Source organism: Canis aureus, chromosome 10, assembly GCF_053574225.1.
Source record: "Canis aureus isolate CA01 chromosome 10, VMU_Caureus_v.1.0, whole genome shotgun sequence".
Taxonomy (NCBI): domain Eukaryota; kingdom Metazoa; phylum Chordata; class Mammalia; order Carnivora; family Canidae; genus Canis; species Canis aureus.
Window position 1 is genome coordinate 18757126 of NC_135620.1, and position 22771 is coordinate 18779896.

General features: G+C 39.4%; 1 protein-coding gene across 1 annotated transcript in view; it reads right to left on the reverse strand.

Moving 5' to 3' along the window:
* The window catches only part of FBN2 (fibrillin 2), a 242819-nt gene that overhangs the window by 13110 nt on the left and 206938 nt on the right, over positions 1-22771 (reverse strand). Inside the window, exons 46-60 of the mRNA XM_077911529.1 lie at positions 22041-22157; positions 19973-20101; positions 19424-19543; positions 16554-16679; positions 15645-15797; positions 14832-14897; positions 14401-14526; positions 13713-13832; positions 12522-12644; positions 11939-12070; positions 6337-6462; positions 4671-4877; positions 3477-3602; positions 1790-1912; positions 341-457 (exon numbers count right to left, since the gene is read on the reverse strand). Of these exons, the coding sequence (XP_077767655.1) occupies positions 341-457; positions 1790-1912; positions 3477-3602; positions 4671-4877; positions 6337-6462; positions 11939-12070; positions 12522-12644; positions 13713-13832; positions 14401-14526; positions 14832-14897; positions 15645-15797; positions 16554-16679; positions 19424-19543; positions 19973-20101; positions 22041-22157 (1911 nt within the window). The remainder of the gene's footprint in view (positions 1-340; positions 458-1789; positions 1913-3476; positions 3603-4670; positions 4878-6336; positions 6463-11938; positions 12071-12521; positions 12645-13712; positions 13833-14400; positions 14527-14831; positions 14898-15644; positions 15798-16553; positions 16680-19423; positions 19544-19972; positions 20102-22040; positions 22158-22771) is intronic.

The window sequence follows — 22771 nt, forward strand, 5'->3', positions numbered from 1 at the left end:
AACCTACCATGTTTATTAGCATGTTCTAAATTACAATGAGCCTTTATTCATATTTAGTCTGAACACGTGGTTATGCAACATAAAGGTACTGTTTGTAATATGCCTACTATACATGTGTCGGACTTTAAATAAGCTTGAACCTCGTGTATTTTTTTTTCCCCTTTGGATACTGTTCTTATGAAAAAACACCTACATTCTTAGCAACATTTCTAGACCAGTAATTATATCATATTGGTTCTAAATAGAAGTACTGAGCCTTTCAATATTCTACTGTTTTAAGTACAATTTTAATGCATCTACCCAGAATAAACAAAGCTTCCCACTTGTAGTTTCGTCTTACCAATGCAAGCGGTATGGTGCTGTGTAAAGCCAGGTGGACATTTACAGGTAAAACCTCCCAGAGTGTTGACACAGAGGAACTGGCAGTTGTGTTGTTTGGTTTGACATTCATCAAGGTCTGAGTGAAAGAGAAACCAGTAAAAATCAGAGCAGGGTTACCTGGTTCTGCATCCTTTCTTATGAAGCTACACGATGTGTATATGTTCTATTCAGGAGTTTTGTTGAATTTTGCTGGAAGCTTTACAGACAGACTTCACAGGCATATGAAAGTAATTTCTTTTTCACAGACTTAAGCAGCATCGATATTATGGGCAACTCAGATAGGATGGCTAAGGTGATATGTAACACAAAGTTTTCTTAAAATAAGAAACTGAATGGATGAGCCATGGTGGTTTCTGTGAACTATTCTCAAAGTGAATATCCCAAGGTTATAGTTGTTGTATTTAGTGCACAGTTTAGTACATGCCTTGTCACTTACTCCTTAAATAAAAATAAAACAGAAGCTGGAAATTGATGAAAGTCTGAAAACAAGCATAGAGTCAGGCTCTCAGGATCCAAATGAAAACACTGTGATAAATATCAGAGAAAGCAAAAATACAGCATCTGTAATCCTGGTGATAAACTGAATTTATATTTGGACTATACTAATAGAAAACTTGAAATGTGATTTTGGTTAGATTAAAACTTAATATGGGATAATATATTTAAATGTACAAAGCAATATAAGATATATATAACACTAATTCATTATTTTAAAGCTTAAACACACACTATTGCACTCCTAATAACATGAAAAATTAAATTGACTCATAATGGTTCACTACATAGATCTAAGAGAACAGTACTGCTTGCTATAATTATTATTATTTTCTCCTTGGAAATAAAATTTCATCTTCTTAAGAATAACTTGTATTTCAAAAATTTAATCAGTTAGGAATTTCCTCAATCCATTCATTTCACACAGGCGAGGTTTACAATAAAACTGAATGCATGAGTATAGCACTGGAGCGATAGTAATTGTCTAATTTAGTTTGATAATTACTTTTAATACTACCTATGCCAAAAAAATTCACCCATGCATTTTCAATCTTCTGCAGTAAATGTGTAATAAAGATAATTGAGAGGAAATAAAATCCTAGATAAGCAGCAAAAGAAATCTTATTTTAGGTGCTTGTTTCAATCTCTTCCCTCACCAATATTTTTGGCTTTAATTTCATTTAATTATCCATTTGCGTGGTCTGCTCTAAGAAGCAAGCAGATCTAATTAGGGCTTTAATTCTCCCTTCCTCCTAAAATGTGTCCTCTGGAAAAATTTTCTGTAACTCATAAAGTGGCCCCTAGGAAGACAGGCTTTCATGAAGGCAGTGCAGGTGAACCAGTCCCTGACCAGCTGAATTTGGATCTGAAAGGAGAGACAAAGGGTCAGAAATGCTGGGGACGCTACCCTCACCTTTGCACGTCTTTGCATCCTCTTGTAGGACATAGCCCCGAGGACACGAGCACTGGTAACTCCCCTCGGTGTTCTTGCAGATGAAGTTGCATGGTTTCGGGGACTGGGAACATTCGTCAAGATCTAAGTGAAAGTGATGTCAAGAGTAAATTCCTAGTTTCAAGGAACAACTGGCCTCTTTCTTCCCTCTACATCCTTACTTCACCTATTTCCTTTCTTCTTCAACTTAAAATGGAAGAAGAGCTAAGGAGAAAAGATGCCCAGAACAGTTTTCTTGAAAATAACATATTGGTTTACTCTGTAGATCGATCTAGGGTTCTTGGGTAAAGGTAGCATATAGACAACTGTCCAGTTTCAAAAAAAAATCTACTGCCTTCTTTAGAATTATGTACTTGGGTTTACAGCTCAAGGATCATTCTCTTACAAGTAAGAGTTTCTTTCCTCTGACACATGGATATGAAGACGTTCTTTTCAGTTGTTAGCTGACATGCCGAGCACCATGGGGACCTGAGGCTTGCCACTCCAGAGCCAGAGCCTCACCCAGGCGCACCCTGCTCTTGGGTCCCGGCAGCTGGATGGCATGCACACCACCAGAAGGCTCTCCTTCCCCTTGTCCTCCAACTTCCACTCCCTCTCTGCAAGATGGCTTGGGCTCTGGGTCACTGGATCACAGGTCACAGCATCTGTCAAAGCGGCCCTCTGTGCACAACTTTCTCCTTCCAGGTTCAGAAACATCTCCCTCTTTTCTTGTGGCCCAGATATGGCACCATGCCTCATGGATTCTACATGCTCTGTTCACATCTTTAACCAAAACAACTGTCCTGAAATCATCCTCCCTTGAATAGGCTACCTTTTTTCTGCTGGGACTGATGGACAGCAGACCATCCTCATTTCCTCATAAAACATACTGACTGATGCCCCCAGAATGCTGGAAGCTCATGATCGTGTGCTCTCTTGCCCAACCAAGTGCGTCGATGCTTACTCAGGATCAGTTTGGTTTCTATGAACCTTTTCATGTCAGGGGCATTTATTACAATAGATACTTTGATGGAATAACATGCAAGTGGATTAAATATGGAGGAGAAGAGGCTTTTCTCCTTCACTGAAAATTCTGTCAAATGCTTTGGAAAGACTCATTAGAAGCAAGCCTCCCACTCCCTGCCCTCGACTGGTGTAGCAATAGTGTGGGTGAGATGGTAAAAGATCAGATTAGAAAAAGAGACTGTAAAAATGTAGGTGGTTTCTGTACAGACACTGCTTTGCAACTGGTAATTTTCACATGAGGCTTAAGTCATAGGTTTTATGCAAAAAACCAGCAACAAGGAGCAAGCACAATGCGCGCTCTGTACGTATGCTAAAACACATGCTCATTATCAGAAGCCCTTTTCTTTCATCATCAAGAACTAGACAAGGTGCACCTATAATTTTAAATTAAAATATAAAATGGTGAAATAATGGTTTTTTAAAAAAACTTTTTCTGCTTCCCTGACTGAACACTTACTGATGAAGAGTTGTGTGTCACAAGGACAGTGAGTATGGCATCAGGAACTGCATTACTGAGAGCCACAGCATGACTGTAGGAAAGGTACATGCCAACTCTCTATGGGTACACCTACTGTGTTGCCAGCAGCGACTGGTAGGAAACAGTAGTCACCCTCGCCCCAGACGGACAGACGCCTTGCCTTACCTACACACGAGGTGCCGCTGATGTCTGTCGTGTAGCCAACCTTGCAGAAGCAGCGGAATGAGCCCATGGTATTGATGCACTGACCACTGGTGCAGAGGTTTGGCATCACCTTACATTCATCAATATCTGTGGATGGGAAAAAAGAACCCAAATAAAAACAAATACACAAGTTAATATATATATATATGCAAGGAGAAAACTGCTCAGAGCCTAAGAGAAACAACAGAGCTGACGTGAAATAACTAGCAACCAACAGTCACCACAGCGCTCCAGTACCTTTTCATCATTCTGGTGAATGGGAACAGCAAAGGAAAGCAAGAATATTCTGCAGCGGTTGGAAGAGGCAAATAAATGGAGTCTCTGTTGAAAGCCCTGCTGCAGTCTACTCATTTTACAATCTAAGTATGAATTATTTTGGCGGGATGTAGAAAGCTACCTCTCTGAAGTCCAACTAATCTGGGATTTGTGGTGATTTCCCACGCCTGGACCTCACATCCACACTTGGATTAGACTTTCTGAAGAAAGGGTTTCATTAGCAGAGTAATCGGGCCCAGGGCCAATAGTCTGTACAGTAATGGAAGAAAATGGTATTTTTTTTTCAGGACACTAGTCTATCAAGTGGTTTAAAAAAAAAAAAAAAGCCTGAAACAAAGAGAAATAATAGATCAGAGGCTAGAATTTCCTCCAAGTTAGTCTTTAGATTGATAGAAATTCCTTAAATGAGGAATGGACTCAGGGAGGAAAAAAAAAAAAAAAAAAACCTGGAAACTGCTAACCAATTCTGAGACCTGCTGCTTTGTAAATATGTGGCAAACAGACTTAGTCCCTGTGTACACTCAAATGAGCAACACTTATTTAAATAAAGCAAGTATAGTTTGGGGGTTACAGGCATGGCCTTTGGGGTCAGACAGGTATGTTCCACTCCTAAGTCCAAACCTTAGAAAGGGTGTGATATCAGGAAAATGACTTACTGTCACCTAAACTTTGTGCTTCAGCTTCCTAAGAAATTCTACCTCTTAGATTCAGTATGAAGAGTACATCTTTTAACATCTCTTAATCATTAGCAAAAAGCACATACAAGCACATATACTAACAAATATTTTAGCTATCATATCAATTTTTCACTTTTCCTTTAAATTAATCGGAATCAATCCACTGTACCGAAAATGTGCACAAATTTCCTCAGCTCCGTACCTCTTCCATCGGTGGTATATCCTGGGCCATGAGGACATATTTTTTTGTACTGGGCAGTTCCAGGAAGTGGGCAAAGCTCACACTGGTGACCCCAGCCTCGTCCCCCATCACAGCAGCATTCTGACTTGGTGACAAGATTGCGGCTGCTGGACGCCATCTGACACATTGTCTGCAATACCTCTGCAAAGCAGAGTCCCTGTCGATTGTCTGAAATAACAATGTAGGTAATAAGCATCAATGACACGGAACCGACACTTCATCTTCACCTTCAAATAAAACAGGATAGTCAATGTTTTTCTTCCTGGCAAAAAGTTTTTCAAAGATAAGTGTTCTTGTATATGAATAACCACACTGTTTAAGATAGCTTCACGATTATAAAGTTGGAGAATGAGTCCACAGTGTGTTCTTTTACTACAGAGAATCTATTAAATTCAACAAAAAACGATACTGTGCTTAAGAAATAGATGGAGCACTGGGTGATATGCTGTATGTTGGCAAACTGAACTCCAATAAAAAAAAATAGAAAAAAAATTTAGAAACAAACAAAAAAAGAAATAGATTTGTTTCTTTTTCTTCAACCCATCAGCAACTGATAGTAGTAAACTACCATTCCTGTAGAACACAAAATAAAAATCAAATTAAATTATTTCTTTTTAAATAAGCATATGAGCATCAGAATTTGTTTCTGAAAAGCAAATCCTAGATGATGTTATAATCTTGGTACATATTCAATCCAATCTTGTCTTTTCTGCATATAAAGGATTGTTCAAACATTTGGACTAAGCAGATTTTTTTTTTTTTTTAGTATAAAGAGAGGAATTTCTCTGATGTAAGTAGGCAAATAAATCTTTAATATGGTTTCATGAACTGTCCCAGTGAACCCTTACTAACATGAACAGAAAAGTACATTACACTATGTAGGTTATCTTTTTCTGTTGCTGGAAAGTCTGGTTAGTAAGGATCTAGATTGGAGACACCAGTAAACACAATTTATTTTCCAGACTAACAGTTTCCTAGGATTTAATGCAATGACATCATTTGGAGAAAAAATCTGACCTCGCTGAAACATGCTATTTTATATCAAATCAAGCGATGAGTGCTCTTATTTCTCTGTTTGCCTTAAATTTTACTACTCCATACTTTTACACCTGCTCATAATGAACTGAAATGGTTTATAATGTATGCATTTTAGCATTAATATACAACATAATGGCTGAGATTTATATTTTCCATAAGAAAATATTTTGTAAAACATAAAATAAAAACTAACCTTCACTGCATTTTTGAAATGTGGCATGTGCTTTAATATTACTAATACAGCAAAGCTTACCTCACACAGCAAATATTTTCTTTTGGAATTAAATCATCCCCTTATGTAAGTTTTACTAAAGTCACTCTTTCCACGGGGCTTAATTAATCTTAATTTTGGAAAGACTATTAAAGATGGCTATTTACATTACACATAGATGTGCATACAACTCACACACGCAGAAATACATCATATTAATAGATGTGTACCTTTAGGGAGAAGTGTATGGATTACTCAGGTTGGGGGAATTTTTTTTTTTTTTTAGCAGATAAGCATATGTATGTGGAGTTCTTCTGTGATGATGTCATAAAAGAGATGTCTTATTTACTAAGTAAAACACCCTGAGATGTCCCTTACCTAGGCATTCGGTGCCTGAGGAGCTTGACTGAAATCCCTCGTTACACTCACATCTGTAGCTCCCGATGGTGTTAACGCAGCGCCCGTTCTCACAAATTCCAGGCTTGGTCCTGCATTCATTTTCATCTTGGGGAAAACAAACAGGGTGAATGATGAGCAGACTACAAAATTGCCATTTACACATTATCCTCTAGTGGGTTGTATCTTATTTAAAACTTCCTCACCAAAATAGTAATCAGATGGATTAAAACTAGTCATATGTGAGTATGGATTTCCTTTTAAACTCCATCCTGGGCAGCCCGGGTGGCGCAGCGGTTTAGCCTGCCCTCAGCCCGGGGTGTGATCCTGGAGACCCAGGATCGGGTCCCACGTCAGGCTCCCTGCATGGAGCCTGCTTCTCCCTCTGTCTGTCTCTGCCTCTCTGTGTCTCTCATGAATAAATAAAATTAAAAAAAATAAAATAAACTCCATCCTTCCAGGTGGGTTCTCTCTCAACTATGTTTCTTTTCTGCTCCTCAGCCCTTGTGGGGAAGGGGGGTGGTGGTGTATGAAATACTGGCCTCCACAGGACATAAAGTTGCCCTGAGACACCAGCCAAAGTGGGAAAGAACTTGGGGGAAGAGTGTGCTGGTGAAGTGATAGGACAGAGGAGCTGGGAGCAGAGCAAGGGAAGGTGTTGGGGGCGGGTGGAGAGTAGGGTCAATGCTACACAGGCAGGGATGCAGGGCAAGCTTCCAGAGGAGTTCTGAATAAAAATCACAGGAGCAGTGTGGTACGCGAGGGCCACGGATGGCAGAAGGAATTTAAGTAGTGCTGCCTTTTTGTTAGTGATGAATTAGGGCCAAACTGCTTTATTAAAATCCCATTTTGTTCTTACTGTGTTTTGATATTCTGTACATTTTGCTTATAGCTTTTTTTTTGAAGCTATGCTATTATGAACATAAGGTAGCTCATGATAATGAGATATTTTTGATAAACTGCTTTCATCTTTATATTTTTTAATCTTTTAAAAAAGTTTATTCATTCATTCATTCATTCATTCATTCATTCATGAGAAACACACAGAGAGAGGTGGAGACATAGGCAAAGGGAGAAGCAGGCTCCTCAGAGGGACCCCACTGTAGGACTGGATCCCAAGACCCCGGGATCACACCCTCAGCCGAAGGCAGATGCTCAACTGCTGAGCTACCCAGGTGTCCCTTAATTTTTAATCTTTAATCTGTTGATATTTTGCTTGTGTTTTTTTTTTTAATCAGTATTTACTCTCCAGTGTTTTGTTCCATCCCTTTATTGTTGATCTATCTCACATTTTGATTTGATACCTTTCTTATGAAAAGCACCAAATTGGATTTAAAAGAAGTTTTAAAAAGTATGTCTACCTTTTAACCAGCAGTTTATTCCTATCTATACTGTCTGCTGTTATGTTTGGATGCTTACCTGCCATTTTATTTTGTTTTATATCTACTGTGCTCTTGCCCTCTCCTCTCAATATTTCTTAGAGTAGCCTATATTTCTTTGCTCTCTTCTTGTCCCCATCTCACGTCTGGACATTTAAATCTTTTTTTCTATGCTTTCAGTGGTAACCATGAAACAACTTCAACACATATTCGTAATGGATACTTCTGTACTGATGTCAGCAAGTTTCAAAAGTTTCTGGCATGATTTCTTTCTGCTCTCTCTGGTGCCCACCTGCCATGCTGATGTGATCTAGAAATTTTGGTTTGTTAAATCTTTTTTTTTATTGCGCCATCAGTATCTATCTAAACCAAATAATGAGGTTTCCTGGTTCCTTGACTTACCATTGCTTCATGTATAGTATTCCATCTTCTTAGATTAATAAAAACATATTGGAGTATCTAGTTTGGCAATCATTTCAGAGAGGCTGTCTGGGTGACAAATTCTCTAAAATATATTTGTCAAGGTCTTTTTAAAATTTTCTTATTAGATTGAGTATAGAATTTCAGTTCAAAATTATTTTCCCTTAGAATGTTTAGAAAGTATTGCTCCATTGTTTTCTGTCACCCACTGTTACTATTCATTTGCAGGAAATCTAGTTTTTCCTCTCTGGAAGCTTTAAGGGTTTTCACTTTGCTCTCAGTGTCCTAAAATTCACCATGATGTGTTTTGGTGAAATTTTCCTTCCTTTATAGGAAGAAAATGCTTATCATAGAAATTTTAAAGTATATACAAAAAGATTGAGCTAAATTACGGATTTAAAAAACCACACAGTGTCTGTTATTTCTATAATCTGCGGGTTCAAGGTCTGCTTTCTTGATCTAATGCTTTCCCTGATTTTGCTCACCTTTATTTTGATTTGCATTTTCATTGTCTGAATTATTTCTTTTTAAAGAAGTCTTGTTGGACATAGTGAATGAGTCCCTCCATGTCCGATAATGGATAATAGAGCTTTTATACTTGAGAGATGGCTAGATAGGGCTCAAAATTTTAGATTGCTTTTGCTCTCCTACCACTGTTGTGAGAATTAGTGTGAGAACTTAAAGAAAGTAGCTGGACTCTCTACTACCTCGTAGATCTTTTCCTTTTCTGCCCAGTTGCCTAAAGCCAACAGAATTCTCTTCCGACAATTTTTTTCTTTTTTCTGTTGTTGAAATTTGTAACTTCACTAGGGTGTGTCTTTGTGTGATGTTGCACCGCCTATGGAATTTTCATTTTTAGCATCCCATGCTTTATCCTTTTTCTTTATCCTTTGAAAATTTCGTGATCACATTGGGACTACCAGTTAGTGACCATAGCATTGTCCCCTTCATGCACTGAACTCCCGTCTACTCTGTGTCCAATCCGGCACAGCATGACACTCTAGAGACAAACCCGCAACCAAGGACAGGTCTCACTTTAACTCATGATTCAAATCTCAAATGGGAGCTAATACCCCTTTGACAATCTTACTATATTTCCTCATATATCCATGCTCCCATTTTCTAAAATGACTCCTGCGCAGAGACAAGAACTCCTCCATCTCTCCACTACCAACCACCTGTGTGGCCCTCACCTTCCACCTCTGGTCTTTTTCAACAGCTAAAGATTCTCTGATTTTTCTCAAAGGCCAGTCTTTGTACTTGTACTTGGTATTTCCTTCTAAGAATTCACAATTCTCCTTTTTCAATGAGTTATTCTCTCAACACACATTTTCTCATAATTTCCATCTTAAAAAACAATCTCTTTTAATAACATACTTCTAACTAGTACCTTGTCTTTCCCTTTGGGAAAAATTTCTTCCTTCCTTCCTCTTCTCTCTTCTTTCTTTCTTTCTTTCTTTCTTTCTTTCTTTCTTTCTTTCTTTCTTTCTTTCTCTTTCTCTCTCTTTCTTTCTTTCTTTCTTTCTTTCTTTCTTTCTTTCTTTCTTTCTTTCTTTCTTTCTTTCTTTCTTTCTTTTTCTTTCTTTCCTTTCTTCTCCTCAGTGCTCTAACTCCTTTTTTGTTCTATTTTATTTCCAGCTTTATATGAAAGGATTCCTTTATTGAGTGAATTAACACACCCATTACCTCACATACCTACCCTTTTTCTGTGTTAGCATATTTAAGCTCTGTTCTCTTTGCAAATTTCTATTACACAGATCAGCACTGTCAGCTATAGTCACCACATCACACATTAAATCCTTAGGCCTCATTTATCTTAGAACTGGAAGTCTGTTTCCTTTTACCAACCTATCCCTATTTCCCCCACCCTCAGGCCCCTGGCAAACATTTTTCTACTCTATTTCCATGAGTTCAATTTGTTTATTATTTTGGATTCCACATGTAAGTATCTGTGCAGTATTCCACTGTGCAGTATCTTTCTCTGTCTGGCTTATTTCACTTTGCATAATGCCCTTTGGGCTTATCCCTATGTTACTACAAATGACAATTTTCCCTAAATCCTCTGTGTGTGTACATTTTCTTGATTTACTCATGCACTGATACACACTGAGGATGTTTCTACACCTCAGCTCTTGCCAATAATGCTACAGCGACATTGGAGTTCAGGTATATTTTTGAGATAAAGCTTTTGTATCATTTGGAACTACACCCAGAAGTGGGACTGCTGGATCACATGGTAGTTCTATATTTAATTTCTTGAATAATCTCTAAAATCCATACATAGAGGCCTTAGCAGTTAATGTTCCCACCAAAAGTCCATCAGGCCACAGTGCACAAGGATTCCCTTTTCTCCATACCCTTGTCAACACCTGTTATCTCTTGTCTTTTTTATGATTATCCTAACAGGTGTGAGGAGACACTTCATTGCAGTTTTGATTTTATTTTTTTAAAGATTTTATTTATTTATTCATGAGAGACACACACAGAGAAAGAGAGAGAGAGAGAGAGAGAGAGAGGCGCAGAGACACAGGCAGAGAGAGAAGCAGGCTCTATGCAGGGAGCCTAATGCGGGACGATATTCTGGGACTCCAGGATCATGCCCTGGGCTGAAGGCAGACACTAAACCACTGAGCCACCCAGGGATCCCCCTGCAGTTTTGATTTTAATCTACCTGATGATTGGTGATGAAAAGATCACCAAATCCAATCGCCAATGACTCTATGTCTTGCTCTATATCTCGGCAGCATTATACACAAGTGGCCACTCTCTAACTGCCTGAATAATTCATCCTTTTAATGGTCACAATCCAACACTGACCTGGGCAGTTCTTATTTTGCTGGCCACTTATTTTTAGTACTCTAAATCTTTTCAATCACATTAGATTTTGGAGTGTTCAGAGCTCAGTCACTGCTGCTTCTGTTCTACACTCTTCTGGTGTCCTCATCCAATCCTGTGACTTTTCAATGATGATCTGTTTGCCAGCAATGTATAGCCATGGCTCATGAACACATCTGTGCATCTACTGTTACCACTTGAAAGGCTGATACGTTTCTCACAGTTTAAGTTGGTCAAAACAATTTTTATTCTTCTGTGCCTCCCACCACACCTGTTTCTTCCAGTTTTTTCCTTACCAGTTCATAGTCGCATCACCCATTTATTCAGTTAAACTCCTGGGACTCAGTTTCTACCTGAGAAGTGCTGAGGTAAACAGGCAAAGTGGCTGTGGTTGCTGTACATGGCATGGACTGTGGCACACCTCATAAAACTCTTAACATTTTAAATTCCTGAAGTCATCTTAGAGATCCAGCCCTACCTTCTCCCTCTAAAGATAAATTAACTGAGGTCCAAGTATGTTAAAAACAATGTGGCCAAGTCACAGGGCTGTCCAACTAGTGACAGGGCTCTAGAGATGATCCTCCTCTTCCTCTCCTCATTTATGAAATGATAAAAAAATGGGAACACTAACTTATTCTTTTACTTTGCTAAACAAGCAGAATTGTTTCAAGGAGTTGTTCCCTATTTCTAAATTAAGTGTTTTAGATTTACAGGATACAGAATTATGATCACCAAGAAGGCATATATTCTAGGACAGGCACAATTGGCACTGCATTATCCCAAATGCTTATGCTGGCATGGCCTCTAAAGGAGAAGAAATCCAGCTGTAGCACCCTTGAAACAGCTAGAAAAATAGTTGGCTTGAAGTGAGGGTGATTTGGGAATAGTGCTGTAAACCTGTCTTGAGGCAGAAGTGTTAGATAAACAGCCATGCTCCTGGAGAGCCTTACCAACACAGCCCTCTCCGTCCGGACGTCGGGTCATCCCGGGGGGGCAGATGCACATGAAGGTGCCGATCAGATTCTTGCACATCATGCCTCTGGATTCACAGTCATGGAGCCCTTCAGCACATTCATCCAGATCTAGAAAATATTTTTAATAGGAAAAAAGGAATTCTCAGCAGCAGGCTACTGTCTCGGATTTGAAGTCTTAGTTTTGATTTTCTGGCTCTTAAGAATTTTCCTGTGTGATGGATAAAGGAGGAGCCCAAGATTTTCCAACTCCTGGCTATACTGTAAATTTATACAAGTTTCAGCATTGGGCCTAATGAAAACAGGTTCAGGAAAGGACAGTCTTTGCTTTAATAAGAGCCCAGAAGTGTGACAATGGTAGGTTCTTCAACTTGTCTTATCTTTGATTTGCTTGGGCAGACCATCCAGTGTCTTGTCACCTAAGGTATGGAAATCTACCAGCACAGGGCTGTCTGATATACCTCTGCAAACTCTAGAAGAAAGCAGAGAACTATAAAATCACTAAAATGTATTTCCAGTGTGGCAAATAAAGTTTTAACTACTCTCTTGTCCATGGCCTTACCTTTGCACATCTTCTGGTCTTCCCTGAGGGCATAGCCAATTGGGCATGTGCATTCATAGGACCCGAAGGTATTCATGCAGCGGAAAGCGCACAGCAGTGGGTTCTGGGCACACTCATTGATATCTGGTCAAGGAAAAAGGCAGGCATATACTGAGCCTAGAGTTTTAGTTGTCTGTTTATGTAAACACCGATGTGTTCACTCAGCTGACATAGAGAAAGCCGCTACTGCTACGGAGAAGTAGGTATCCTAACTCATCCTCCAACAAATAGCAACTATAAACTCTAAAAATAAAATACAAAATCAACTCCCTAAGTAGTTTCCAGCAGTGAGTTGAAACTCAGCAAACCACCAGCAGGAAAGAAGTTACTAGTGTTTTTGTTTATTTTTGTTTTTCTGAAATTACCCTGTGGATGGCCATAGTCCTGGCAGCAGCAGCACCTGGCAGCTACATCTTCACTAAAAACTTCCTGAGCTTCTATCCAGAGCAATTAGGGGAGGGAGCTAGGGCCAACCAAGGCTACTCAAGAGTGAGAGGGAAGCCCAGACAGGAGAGGGCTAGAGATAGAGACACTTCTTCTTTCTTCTTCTTTCTTCCTTCCTTCTTCCTTCTTCCTTCTCCTTCTTCTTCCTTCTTCCTTCTTCTTTCTTCTTTCTTCTTCTTCTTCTTTTTTCATATAAAAGCTCAAGTTGCTGACTTAACCATGCATGTGTAGGACAAAATCAAAGAAGCTAGCCACACTGGGGCTTACAGAACAAAATGAAATCTGAGCCACTGGCTTCCACAGGCCCGACTCTGCTTTTATGTTCATCCTGGTTAACTGCATACTAAGACAAAAGCATCTACATTCTTCGAAGTAACATAACTGATTCCAGAAGATATCACTCGTAACATCCATGGTATAATCCAAAACTAACCAACATGCCAAGAAGCAAAAAAAATGTGACCCCAACTTCAAGTGAAAAATGCCACCACAGATGTCAACTCTGAACTGACCAAAATGCCGAACTCAGACAAAGGCTTTAAGGCAGTGACTGGGACTATGCTCACCAGGGTAAAGGAACAGATATTTGTGATGAACATAACCATCAGTAGACTGTCAAAGCATTAGGAGTAAAAGCTGAGACATTAAAAAAAACCCCACCTTTTTCTACAACAAGAAAAAATAATATTTAAGAAAAATATCACTTACCTTCACAATTCATCATGGGCCCTGGCTCAAAGCCTTCATTGCAATTGCATTCAAAACTCCCAATAACATTGGTGCATGTACCATTCCCACATGGATTGCCAATTGAACATTCGTCAGTGTCTGAGAAAAGAATAAAACAGTGCACCCAAATTTGTAGTTTTAGTTTAATACAAACATGCCCATGAATATCCACCTAGCCCTCAGAACTTTCCAGGATCCCTGGGCCTACCTGACTCTGCACCCTCCCTGGCCTTGGCTGGCTGGCTGAACTTTATTCTGTGCAGAGGAGCTCAAAGGATCAAGTGCACCCTGCTCTGAGTCCCCAGACAGCCATGTTTTCCCTAAAAATTACAAACCCATAGAGGGATGTGGTCTTCTGCTACAAGAACAAGTGTGGAAAGTCAAAGTAAAATGGACCTATTTCCCCTTACTGGTTTTGGCAACAAAGCTCTAGGCAAATCAAAGTTTAAATATTTGGTTGAAGGCAGAGGTTGGGCAACTCTCTCCATATTCACATAAACCAGATCTACTGGAAAATATAAAACTGGAGAAGAAAAAGCAGTTATTAGGCACTTATAATACTGGCTCTGTAAAACCTACCACTATCCAGGGTGCCTTTGGAGAACTTTTGTTGAAAAGAGAACTGGAACAGAACCTTCAAAGTGTGTAATGTGGAGTCAGCACTCACCCACACAGCGTACTCCAGTGTAATCCAGGTTGTAACCCATTGGACATTCACAGCGAAAAGACCCGTCTGTATTGATACACTGACCATTTGAACAAATGCCTGGGCTCTCAAGGCATTCGTTGACGTCTAAAATATAGAATCATCCATTAACTTCCTCAATATAAAAAGATAGGTCAAATCTGTGTATATCTATTCAAGGGAGACTTAAAAATTATAAAACATGTAAACATTTTTTGTATCAGATAAATACATACTGTATTTCATATACAATGTAGTCTCATGATAAATATAGTACATATGGTACATAATACTGTATATATACAAGGAAAACATACTGTATGTTATATAGTAAAATATGATTTATAGAATACATGTGCAATGATCTGTTTATATAAAAAAAGATTATAAGAATAAAATACATCAAACCACACCTTCACGAGTATCATGAAGACTCGGAACAGTTCCATGGCCGTAAGGACACAAGTCCTGGAATGCAACTATAGAGAATACAAATTCCCCATTAGTGCAGAGTCTCAGCTGTCAGAGAACTTCAGAACTGATTAATGGTATACATGAAATTTAGCCTTATTTTTCATCTACAAAGCTGCTTTTAACAGGAGTCTTAATTTATTTTTATGATTTACTTCAAAAGCAGCCCTGAGCCCATTTAGAGAAGGTTACTCAAGCTTGTACAGCACCTTCCAGGGTGCCGTTTGCTCACTTCCCGAGGAACAGCCAGAGCCATCTCTGCCCAGGACAAACAGGAGCTACCTGGGACCTGGAGACCAGGTCTGAGATCAGGTCTGAGCCGCCTGACCCCTTGGCTGTTCTAACCCAGGACCCATGAGCCTCCTGGTCTCCTCCTGCAAAGGGCCCTTGGCCGACTCAGGTCCTTGTGATTTTATGTAAGATTCTGAGGGTGGCAGCCCGAGATTTGATCCCCACATGGGACTCTGGTGGCAGCTGGGAACAGAATTTTCATCCCCTCCTGCTCTATACCTCTCAAAAGCCAGTAATACTAACCTCAGGGGACAGAACTGAAGTACCAACAACACTACCTGCGCTCACACGTGCTGAGTACGCAGGTGGAGTGGAGTCCCTCAGACTCCATTGCTCACTGAACTTTCCAGTTTATACATGAGGGAAGAATTTCACCTTCAAAATATTTCTAAGGTATACAGCCAGAGTGACTAACAATCAGGCCCCAAGCTGCACAAAGTGGTATTTTATGGGGTTGCTCTTACCTTCGTCATCTTTGGGGCACAGCTCACAGGGGTCCCCCCAGCCCTCTCCTGGCATTTTACTGCAGCAGCACTTGGCCTTGGTGGTATTGAAAGCTTTAGGGACAGAACACTTGCCGTTTTCAAAGTTTGTGAAGCAGAAACTCTGGCGGGTATCTAGTTAAGAAAGCAAGCATCACAGGCCTCCTTACTGGTCATTTAAAAAGATAGACTACTTCATTTTTTTAAAAAAGTGTTTTATTTATTTATTCATGAGAGACACACAGACACAGAGGGAGAAGTAGGCTCCATGTGGGGAGCCCGATATGAGACTTGATCCCAGGACCCCGGGACATGACCTGAGCTTACTAAAGGCAGACACTCAACCACTGAGACACTCAGGTGCCCCTCCACTGCTGATTTCACATGCCAACTTAAACTGACCTGTCTATAAAATTTTATGTAATTATTTAAAATGTTTAAAATGTTTTTATAATATTCCTAAGAAACCTGAGAAATTATGTTCACTATTAAGATGATTTCTGTATCTCTTCTTCCATTGCCATGTTATAGCCTAACAAAAACATTTATGTAACTTTCAGTAAGTCTATTCACATTAACAGCAACTCATGTACCAGTGTACAAAAAAATCTATACCAATTAAAAATGGAACAGTGAAGCAATAATAAGAAGCAAATACATACAAATAGTCATTTTTTAGTGTGACATTAAGAAAATGTGGAAACAAAGCCAAAAATTCCAAGTACTGTAAAAGTGTCCAGCACATACAGTTTTGAGACCTGTATTTTTAACATAATGTATTTGCCATATTCATGTACTTTGTAGTAACAAACACTAGCAGGATAGTATTCACTGTCCAGTTGTCAAGTTCCTAAGGGCAAATTATGACAGAGAAGTCACTGCAATGCTTACCAAAGCATCTCCGGCCATTATCAGACAGTACGAATCCAGGGGGACAGATGCACTGGAAGCCCCCAGGAGTATTGGTGCAAGAACCAAAGAGACAGATGTTGGGATCTTCATCACATTCATTTATATCTGGACAAGAGCAGGAGAATGTATTAATTTAAGCAAATCAATTCACTGTTCAGTCTTTGAAAATAAACGTGTCCATACTACAACAATCTGCTATCCATTGATCACTTAATATGAAACAAGGTAGCATATATTGTGTATATGTAACTTAACCTTTAAAAGTAAACTATTATTGCTTCAAAAGTCAAAGATTCCATCCAGTTTCAATCAACCATGCAGCCCAGACACCCAAGGAGAACTCCAGCTCCCTGCAGCTGATCCCTAGGGTGGCGTGTATGTCCACCTGTCACATGTGATCAGTTCAATATCCTACAGGTGTCAGAGCCTCAGCTGGGCTCCTCATCTGATGTTAGCCTAGGATCCCTGAGTCAAATTCATTCCTCCCCGACTCCAAATGCAGGCAGCCTGTGACCTGTCACTTCCACCTCCTCTGTGGATTACCATAAACCTTCTAGGGTACTGCTGCTTCCTTCTCACATCCCTGCGTGCTGCCAGCAGGCGGGTCTTTCTAAAACACACATGCACTTGAAAACTTGTGCCTATGGAACCAGGGAGACTCAGACATGGGTTGAGAATTTCATCATTCCCACCTCAACCCAGAAAGGCTCCTTGAGATAAGTAAGGATTCCTTGCCAGCGATATTTGCGCCCCCCCCCCCTTTTTTCGTTGGAAGTGCTTATTCAGTGAGTTATTTTACCTAAGTGAGTCAATGTTACATAGTTCCAGCCACATTACAGTGTAAGCTCTGGGAAGACATGACCCATCTGTCCAGGTCACTGCTGCACAGCCCAGTCTAGTACGGTGTCAGGCACATCCTACATTCTCCATTTATATTTGCAGAATTTTAGTGAGTGAGTCACACCATGCTGTTTCTTAAAAACCAACCAACCAACCAACCTGTAGTGGTCCACACTACCTGCAGGTCTGAGTTCAATCTCTGAAGCCAGGTCACTCAGTGCCTCTAACCATACTCCAGTTGCCTCTGTGTCCCAGTGGCCTCCTCTGTTCTTTCTTTTCTCTGATTAATAAATTCCTGTCTAACATTTAGGAGCAACCCCAAATGTCACCAGTCCATTGTGGTGAGCTTCCCTGACTTGTTATCTATCACCATCATCACAGCCCCACCCTGTGCTCCCACAGCCCTCTAGAGGATGCGCCTCTAGCTTGGCGTTGGTCTCAGTGCGTTGCAAGGCTATCTTTACAAGATAGGTTTACTTACAAAATACATCTTTTCTTTTATGTAGGAGGTTACACAGCGGCAAGAACTGTATCTTTTTGTATTCCTAGCACCTAAAAGGTACCAGTCATTTGCTGTAACCTACAGTGAAAGGTGTAATTAATTTGTGTGTGTGTGTACATGTGTGATACATATATGTTTGCAGGTTTGTGTAAGTGTGTGTACAGTTGTGTTAGGAATCTTTTCATCTGGGTAAAGTTGGTAGAAAAGACTCTAGTCTGAAGGAAATAGTCTTACAGTGAAGTCAAGTAAAAATATATATTTTTTCCTCCGGAGATGCGAAATAGGAGTGTGGCTCATGATGGGGATGGGGAAGAAAAAAAAATCTTATGCAGTTTAATAAAATGTCGCTGAATCACAGATTTTTTTTTTCATTAAGAGAAAAGGTAGCTGAGCCTTTCTGATACAGAAAAGTATAACTTTTTCTTTTCCCTTCTCCTGGCTGACAAACTAGTACTTTCATTGTTCCATAAAGGGATGGCCTATAGGGATAGAGAAGAACTGAGATTAAGTACCAAAGAAAGAAAATGAAAGAACCTTTTACTTTTCAAGAAAGTTGTTAGTAAGATGTATCTAGTATGTATCATTTTTTAAGTATTAAAAACATTGGGCAGTTTTATAGGGCACTATACAGATCAAGAAAGGGAAAAGATATAAAGACCAAGCTGGAATGACTTGGGGTATCTGTTATATGAAATCACATGGTCTGAAAATAATTAACTTTGATGAAGTAAACTGTCTCCTTCAGTTCTGTCTATCTGAGTCCCTGGAAAGTGAACAGTAGAGCTACAGAGATTTTTTTTTTAATTGGATAACACGAAGGCAAAAAAACCCCTCAGCAATCATTTCATGTTAGAAGAACCACACCAAGATAGTGCTTCTGAATTTCAGCAAGACTGTAAAAAATAATTTGTATAAAAGTGAAATTAAGTAACTGTAAAAAGGTCGGCCTTCATCGTGTTCACCAGGCAATTCTGGGATCCACTTTTGATGTGGTTACCGCATTCTTGTATGCTGGAGGAGTTTCAGCAGAAAAACATCTGTTATGACAAATGGATTAATATTTTCTGTTTTGACATGAGGCCTTCCCAAGGAAAAAAATGTCTCAACAGTATGGTCAAGATTTTCTGCTCCACATTTCTGGGACTCTAGACACCTTTAATAGCTGTTTTAAAATTGGTTGCCAAAGATTACAATTTTTGTACTCTCCTGAAATTCAGTAGAAAATCTCTGTTGACATTTGGAAAAAAGATTAGAGTGCACTGAAAATTCTTTGACTAGGATAACATTTCTGTTAATGAAAACCCCCCCCACATCCATAAATTCTTTGTTCCCACCACTCCACCTTCAAATCGATTCTGATGGTTCAGTAAAGCAGATGTAGGCAGCTGTATGTTTACTTCCTTGGGTCAGCATGCCTGCAGGGGTTGGATTTAGTATACTTCTATTGGGTCTGGACCATGGCTTAGACCCAACAGCTTGTGGAACTTATAACAACTGTTACCCTTACCGATGCAGTTCTCGCTTTTCACTTCATACCCTGGGGGACAGATGCATCTGAAGGACCCCTCTAAGTTCTGACAGGTACCAGGAGAACAAGAACCAGGAAGAGCGACACACTCATTGGTATCTTTCAAGAGAAACGAGAGAAAAAAGGATTTAACTATGAGGTAATTGTTGCCAAATGGCATTAACATGAATTCAACTTTGTCTCTCTGTCAGGTCATGATGGACAAATACGCCCTGAGATACTCTTTTGACATCTTGGGTACTAGTCATGTGGCAAGAGGCTGATTGTCCTGATTTGTTTCCTTTGTCTCCTTTTACGGTGACATGGATAGCCCCAAGCTCTCACCCAATAAAAACATTTTGGACAAGTCATTTCCAATTTTTGGCATATTCCTTATCCCCATATTTCCCATGGCATCTTATTTTGGTCAAGTACTCAGATCATCAAATGAAATGAGAAAGAGCTTCCAAGTGTGTGTGTGGGGTGGTGGGGAGTCACATCATTGCTTAACAAAACAACACAAAGACTGTTCACTATGTAGATACTTACCTATACAGTTCTTGCCATCTGGAGTAAGTTCATAACCTTCATTACATAAACACTTGAAGGAGCCAATTTCATTGAAACACCGTCCATTTCTGCACACCTGACCAAAAAAGGAGCTGCACTCATCTATATCTGTAAGCAAATGGGAATGAGCTTTTCAGAGACAGCTCTTACACAATGTATTGTGTTACACATTGCGTTGTAAAAACATATTCATTGGCACGCATTTACAAACATGCTTCATTACAATTCCTCATCGACACACAGAATAAACAGCTCCTGGTGTAAGGACTGCGTGACTAATAAGGTCACAGAGATCCCTACTATATTTCAACCACAAGTTTTCATATTAATATAACTCAAATTTATAGCCAGATAAAAACTGAAGGTTTATGGTGAAGCTTTCCATTCTTCTCGAATGAAAAATATTTCTTTTCTTGGAGACCAGAAAGTATAGACTTAACCTGATGGCCTAGTTTGCAGATGACTTTACTTGGAGAGAAGTGGACTATATTCAAAGGATAAATAATGGAGCATATTAAATACTGAAAAAATTAAATTATGTTAAAAATATTCTAGAACTCCTAACATATATTTTGCTGACAAAATATAGAATTTGGAAGAAAAAAATCTTAGGTTTTAGTGAAACTTAGAGCTGGCTGTATTGGACTAATTATTAATTACTGTAGGTTTTTAAAAAAGATTTCATTTATTTATTCATGAGAGACACAGAGAAAGAAGCAGAGACATGGCAGAGGGACAAGCAGACTCCCTGTGGGGAGCTTGATGCAGGACTCAATTCCGGGACCTGGGGATTACAGACTGAGTGGAAGGCAGATGCTCAACCACTGAGCAACCCAGGTGCCCCAATTACTATAGGTTTTTGAAGGCTGTGTTTTGATAAATGCCTTATCAGTGTCTTTAATTCTCCCTGGTTGTATAAAGAGTCTGAGAAATTAGACAAGAGGGTGGTAGTTGAAAAAAATGTCCAGTTAGCTCTAAATTTTTTCACAGTGGCAGTACCTGGGGGAAAAAACAACAACCACCACCACAACAGGGGCACCAGGGCGGCTCAGTTGTTTCAGCATCTGACTCCTAACTTCTGCTCAGGTCATCATCTCAGGGTCCTGGGATTGAACCCCTCATCATGTGGTTCCCTGCTCATTACGGAATCTGCTTGAAATGCCCCTCCCCTAATTCGTGTGTGTGCTCTCTCAAATAAATAAGTAAATAAATATAAAACAAAACAAAATGAGAGGAACGTGTGCTGGTGTAAATCAGGAGGTCAGAGGTGGGTCTGTGCTGTGCGGATCCCATAATGGTAGAAAGCCAGAGTCACTGTCACATTCCTCACAGGACCCCGTGTATGGCCAACAAGACATGTGGTCAGCATCTATCTGTCCCTTCTCTTGCCATGTCCTCCACAGACTTATGGAACCTTCCCTGCTCACTATTAATCCTGTTTTAATCATTGTTGTTTAGGAGCAAACTATAAAATTCTGTACCATGCATAGGAGATATTTTCCCCTGAAAACTTATAGTTGTTCAGAATGGAAGTCAAACAGGTATCTGAGGGCCAACTTGGAGACCTAGCCTCCCAATCCACCGTTTCTGTGCGAAAATACATCCTGGTTTCAAAGGCTGATAGAAAATGAAGTTTCAAAATACGACATGTTTTTAAGTTGGAGATTCTGTCAGTCAAGAATGCATTATTTGGAATACCTGGAATAGCACTGAAACAATGACAGGTCTATCTTTGATTCCATTTAAGGAATAAAAACCAACCCAACCCGTAGAGCAATCCCAGTAGATTTACTATCATCTGCATGGCCTTTTCCCGTCATCCACCGGTTGATTGACAGAAGTACTCAACACAGCAGATGGTCGTGTGATTATTTAAGCCAGTACTATGGCTGTAGTTAGCTAGAAATTAGTTACTGTTATTACATACCTTTCAGCACATATTTACAATTTTAATGATAAAAACATTTGATTTACTCTTTGGTTTTATTCCTTATTTCAGTTTAATGTGTGGACATGAAATAGTATCAACAAAGGACTGAGTACTTACCCAGGCAATCATTATTATGAGTGAGTTCAAACCCTGGGTAGCAGAGACAGTTATAGGATCCAACTGTGTTTTTACAGGTTCCATTTCCACATGGATGCCGCTCACACTCATCAACATCTACAAAGAAACATTGGCTCCAACGAATTCAATTTTTAACTAGAAAAACACAGCCTGTTAAACATTTACATTTTTTAAAAAATCTACTGACTCACTTGGGACTTTCCTCATTCAATGCAGAGGACCTCATATTTATTTCAGGAAAATGAGTATGGGATAAAAAAAAAAACTCTAAAACTATAAGATAAAGTGCTGCTGAGTGACTTACAGGCTCATATAATACTCAGAACTGAGCTAAGCAAGTATTACCTTAAGTGCAGATGTTTTAAGGAATGGGTTTGAACTTGTAAGGAAATCCATCTTTTGAAACACTAAAAAATTTGTTCTATTAAAGCATTATCAACACCATTCCCTCAGAAATTTACATATCTTAATTTGATCAGTACAGCAAAGGAAATATTTGTTTCCTAAATTTTATGGACTAATAGAATCTAAATTGAAGAAGTCTATTAGAACTCAGTATTATTAGCCTTCAAAAAATGGAATTAAAAAATGTTCAGAAGGGTCATCCTAATATAAGAGAACAGATTCCTTAGACAATGAATTCTAGCTGTTGAAACTCTACTTCTATGCAAAAAAAGGAGGAAAGCTGTGTTTGAGAGAGATATTATCAA